The 5,743-nt window shown below is 29.9% G+C and overlaps 2 protein-coding genes across 2 annotated transcripts in view; one reads left to right on the top strand and one right to left on the bottom strand.

Annotated features, from left to right (window-relative positions):
• The window catches only part of LOC105623336 (F-box only protein 39-like), a 2,447-nt gene extending 1,252 nt beyond the window's left edge, over nucleotides 1–1,195 (bottom strand). Inside the window, exons 1-3 of the mRNA XM_012204732.1 lie at nucleotides 1,004–1,195; nucleotides 375–607; nucleotides 130–294 (exon numbers count right to left, since the gene is read on the bottom strand). Of these exons, the coding sequence (XP_012060122.1) occupies nucleotides 130–294; nucleotides 375–607; nucleotides 1,004–1,195 (590 nt within the window). The remainder of the gene's footprint in view (nucleotides 1–129; nucleotides 295–374; nucleotides 608–1,003) is intronic.
• A 2,230-nt stretch (nucleotides 1,196–3,425) lies between these two features.
• LOC105623335 (probable enoyl-CoA hydratase, mitochondrial) lies at nucleotides 3,426–5,172 on the top strand. The gene is made up of 4 exons (XM_012204731.1): nucleotides 3,426–3,537; nucleotides 3,606–3,859; nucleotides 3,929–4,223; nucleotides 4,825–5,172. The coding sequence occupies exons 1-4, from the start codon at nucleotides 3,426–3,428 to the stop codon at nucleotides 5,100–5,102; spliced, it is 939 nt and encodes a 312-aa protein (XP_012060121.1). The 3' UTR covers nucleotides 5,103–5,172.
• The last annotated feature ends 571 nt before the right edge of the window (nucleotides 5,173–5,743 follow it).

Raw genomic sequence — 5,743 nt, 5'->3', positions numbered from 1 at the left:
AATAATTAATTACTCTNTTATTATATNTATATATATATATATATATATATATATATATATATATATGTATATATATATATATATATATGTATATATATATATATATATATTTTCTAATATTTTACGTGCTTTGGATTGTCATGAGGAGCTTGCCACTCTCTGAAAGCACCGCGGAGATCCAGGGAGACTAAATGTTCGCCAGATCCTTTGGCAACTGTTCCAAGCAATCGCAAGACATCAGTCACGCCAAAGTCAGCATTTAACAAGCTCAAGATTTCCAGACTGCGTTGACTGCTATACAAAACAGAAAAGGGATTTTGAGATAAGCTCTTGCATTTTATCAATTAAGGTCAATACAAAAACAATTTGATTACCGCAGAAAATTAGCCAGGGCAGAAAGCAATATTCCCCTATTGCCCCATTTGTAACCGAACACCCAGTTTGTTAATGTCAATCGTCGCAATTGTACGTCTTTGGCACGGACGATCGCAAGAAAATCTGCGCCCGCCTCAGCCTGAATGTTGCGTCTAATCCTAATTTGTCTCGGTGAGATGTATGGGCGTGAAAAAGCGAGCTCCAGGCTGCGCATATGCTGTCCATATTTTGCCTATCAATAATATCGTTATATCGTTTAATTTATATTATCAATACTAGCTATTGAATGTAACATAATGTAGCAAAGATTGTCTTCAAGATTGCCTTAAAATGATTAAAGCGATAAAATCAGACATCAATGAAGATTTTTCAAGAAAATTTCGAGAGAACTTAAATTTGCAAAAATATAATACAATAGTGAGCTTCTAATTCTTACTATTGCAATCTTTATTTTCATCTCTTTTTTTTGCCTATTTTTCAAAGTAGATTGGATCTTTTTCTCGAATTATACTTTCTTCTTTAAATTCACGATCTTGATTTCATAACTCGAATTTAAAAATTTTAGATTAAATTTGCTGAATTAAAATCGCTGAAAATAATTTCATCGAATGGCGGAAAATTCTCTTACGGCCAGTTCTCCTGCTAGGGGAAAATCGCCGCGTAAATCGCGATCGATGAGAACTGTTACAGATCGCCAGAGCACAGGTGAAGACAACGTGCGATTCCATGATAGACAGACTTGGCTGACGCTGGCGCGATCAATGCGATCAAGATAGTCGAATATCTGTGTCAGTATCAGCTCAGGTAGCTGATCCCACATCTCCTGGCTTCAGTTTGGCTCGTCCTCATCTCTTCTAAGCGATCGTTGGCCTAAATTACTGTTGGTCGTTTTATTTTCTTGATTTCATTGAATTTCGTCGATTGCTACTGTCAAAAACTATCGATCATGAAGGATTGGATTGAAGCATGATGGGATTGAAGTGTATCCCGAAAGGAACTATACATGAGGAGAATAAATAGACGGATTCCCAAACAGCACAGAAAGATTGCAGAAACATTGCAGAATGATTTCACTGAATCATTGCAATGTGAATATTGCATGGTAGTTGCGAAACGTTGCTGAATCATTGCTGCAAGATTCCAACAATGTTAAGATGTCACTTTTTGTAATATTGCAATGAAACGTTCCAGTAATATTGTAATGTAATGTATGGATAAATTTTTTATGAAAACTCTAAAATCAATATTATTTTCTGTATATCTCATTCTGTATATCACCTCACTTCATTCACTTTTCTATAAATCGCGTTTCTAGTGTGTTTTTCAAAAACAATTTTTTATGATAAAATCATAAAATATTTCAATAAATGTAGTATTAATTCTGAAGGATAAATTTATTCCCAAGGATAAAGTATGTATGTAATCCGAGCAAATATTATCCATAACAATATAATAATATAATCGCTTGATAAGTTAATCAAATTAAATTAATTGCAGTAATTTTTTTCAATTTGGAATCACTCCGAGTCAATGAAATTGATTAAAAAATGACGGTATGATTTATCAATAAAGATCGAGCGTTGATTTATTCCTGCGTGCACATTAGGCATAAATACATCATCGATCACATAATTAATATTTCGATAAATCGTTTTCAGCAACTTAATTGTTTATTGTCTTATCCGATAATGATGCGTTGATTGTATCCAAACTCGATATTATACAATCTTTTGACTTCATATTCAAAATAATATAAAATTAAATAATATATACATAAAATTTAGCTAATGGCCATCAAATAATAGATTAATAAATTTTTTTGAAATATAAAAAAATAGAAAATGGATTATATTAATTATTATATCATAAAAACGATTATTAAACTAAGACTATATTATATAATTATAAAAATTATATTTTTATATTATAGTAATAATTGAAGAATTATAGTTTTGTAATGTTTCTGGAATATTACATGCATATTACTGACATATTGCAGGCATTATTAATTTATATTTCTGTAATATCTTTGCAATGTTGCATTGCAATATTGCAGCAATATCGTTTCAATCTTCTGTGTATAGATGTATTTTTATATGGGCAAATTCTAAATAGTTCAATATTTGGAGCTCTGATGAGGATATGATCCTTTAGTTCCATAATACATATCTTTTATTCTTGTTTAACATTCGAATAAGAAAAATAAAATGATACATCATGTGTTTTCTATAAAACGCATGTATCATGATGTATCAGAATAATAATTGCCAAATTTATTGTGATTTACAAAACATATGTAGATATGATATATAAATAAAATAAATATATAATGATATCGAATTAGGGACAAATTAGGGATACAGTATGGATCTTTCGTAATATTATCGATATTTTGTATCGATATTTTGAAATATCGATGCTGAATTTACATTGTATGTAAATTTGATATTCGATACAGATGAAACTTTGGATATTATCAATCCCATATTGTGCATAGCTTGTTAATTTGCTATTCCATAATCATTAATTTTATATAGCTATAGCATCAGTGTCCTCTAAAGAAACATCCATTACACAAATCTATAATTATACAAAATATTTATTATACAAAATATAACTTTTTATTTTAGTTTCCGAGAAAGTTTTTAATTGTAAATGTAATTAAGCTTATAAAATTAATTTTGCAGTCGTAACAACTTTACAGATACGTCTGTACGTCTTGAGATTGGCAACTGTTCCCGAACAAGCACTGGTCATTTAAAAAAGAAATCTGCGGCGGCCTGTGCTTTTCACTGCGGTTGATTTGTTGAGTTATAACTTGTAGTTTTGTGGAATTCATTTTTAAACGCAAATTTGTTTCTTGTCATAAAAAATTAAAAGAAGACGAAGTAAGAAGTTTATAACGTTTTGTTTTGTATAATGTATTTTTGTATATTATTATTTATCGGAGAGATTGTTATTACATGATGTATTTTGAATTTGATAAAATCTGACATTTTAATAAAAGCAGTAAAAGATAAATTGTCACAGGAGATATTAAAGCACGAAGAATGCATTCTCTAAAGAAATTGTCCTTTTCATTTAGTCGTATATTAAGAAATAACATACGACGCACCCTAACCTCTCAACCTACTGCGAATACGGATGTTGACAAAACTAAAGGTATGTATATTTTAAATTTTATGAACAATGTTGCAAGCATAGGTTTGGTAACGCGTGTTTTATTTCAGAGAAAACGATATTAGTGAAACAGATGAATAAAATCACTACAATCGGTATTAATCGTCCCGAAAAGAGGAATTGCCTTGATGTAGCGACTGCACATTTGTTATCAGAAACGCTAGATGAATTTGAAAATAATGAAGAATCATTAGTAGGAGTATTATATGGAGTAGGAGGCAATTTCTGCGCTGGTTACGATCTCAAAGAGATTGCAGATTATGATGGTGAAAACGAGAAAAGCGTACCACATTTTGGATTATTGGTATATTTGCATTATTTATGAAGCTATGAATTTGTTAAGGATATTAAAAGTCTCTTTGATTCTTTATAGGCAAATAGGTCTGAATTATTCAAAAAGCCATTGATAGTAGCTTTGAATGGATATGCTGTTGGAATAGGATTTGAGCTTGCTTTAATGTGCGACTTGAGAGTTGTAGAGAAGACAGCGATGGTAGGCTTCTTAAATCGACGTTTTGGCATTCCAATTTCATGTGGAGGCACTGTCCGTTTGCCTGCCATGATTGGGTATTCCAGAGCTATGGATCTGATATTAACTGGAAGACTAGCTACTGCACAGGAAATATTCAATTGGGGAATTGCACATAAATATACAAGTTGTGGTGCAGGTATGTTTCTTTTGGATTTATTTTAATTTTTATAAGAAAATTGTGTTATGTTGATAGAATCCAATTCTTGATTTATAGAATAAATTATAATTATTGAAACAATATTATGCAGTATTTTCACTTGTATACAATAGAACTTCATTTATCTGAATATTGAAGAAGAAAGATAAATTCTGATAACAGTTTGGGTATTAGAGGTTCACTAAGACTGGTATCCATAGTTCTTATATTTAAAAATCTTAAAACGTCACAAATTAATTATAAAATCATATTAACATTTTAAAATATTATATAAAATTGAAATAAGAATGAACTACCGAAGAATACCGATTTAACTGTCCTCTCTATTTATTAGTTCCAATAGAAGCTGATGTTCAGAAAACTGAAGTCAAACAATTGAAGCTTCTATTATTTGAAAAGCACCATAATTTGGATAATAGGAGCTCAACTGTGAATTTGAATATTTGAAACTGAACATGAATTTGTTCAAGTTGAATGCAGATAAACAGAGTTTTATTGTACTTATAAATATTATTTCAAGTCATTTGATTATATAAAATTATTGATGATATGTAAGTGTCTTTAAATATATTTTTTCTAGCTTTAGGTACAGCGATGAATTTGGCAAATTCTCTTGTAAAATTCCCGCAGAAAAGTTTGCTAGCAGATCGCGCTTCAGCATATTTTGCTACGTTTTCATCAAAGCAAATAGAAGAATCATTGCAATTCGAGAAAGACAATTCTTCGCATTTGATATTGGAGGAAGGTGTTCCAGGCGCCAAAAAATTTGTCGATCATGGAATTGGAAGGCATGGGAAGTTTTATAATATCACGACGGAAGATAAGAGCATTCGAGAACTAGATGAAAATTTATTATAAGAATATCTGGCGCATATGTGTATAATTGTATAATGATGTACATAATATATTTTTAGTATAGCTCTCTAAATATGTGTAATAAATTTCTCAATTTTCATAATATATTTTCATTGGTATGTGACAAATTGATTGTATGTATGGAAGGTTGAAAATGGTAGTGCTATAACATTATTTACCCGTTTGAAGTCACTATGTTTAAATTTTGATTTGAAGTTTTGACTTGAATTAGTCTATTGAACCAAATATGTTGAAAAAACCTTTTGTTTCTTGAAAGCATACATAATTAAGTGACTTACATCACTATAACTTTTACCCCTTTATCCATATTACATATTTGATACATGATATCCATACATATATTTTTTCATAGATTAACACTATTTAAATACATGTACTTTAGTACAATCGTGATTGTAAAATAACATTCTTTATTTATTAGATTTATTGTGCATTATTATACTTTTTGAACAGATTTAACTTTTTGTGATGGTCTTTAGATTTTCGAGAAAATGTCGTAACATCTCTTGGCTTCTTTTTCGTTTAAAAGTGGGGTAAGGTTTATCATTTGTCCATTTTCATCTCCTAAAAAATATCTCTTATAATTTCAATAATAATAGAGTTATAATATTATTATTTACGTT

Source organism: Atta cephalotes (genome assembly GCF_000143395.1).
Source record: "Atta cephalotes unplaced genomic scaffold scaffold00056, whole genome shotgun sequence".
In the NCBI taxonomy this organism is placed as follows: Eukaryota; Metazoa; Arthropoda; class Insecta; order Hymenoptera; family Formicidae; genus Atta; species Atta cephalotes.
The sequence above is the reverse complement of the archived record's forward strand: the minus strand, read 5'-3'. Positions and strand labels throughout refer to the sequence as shown.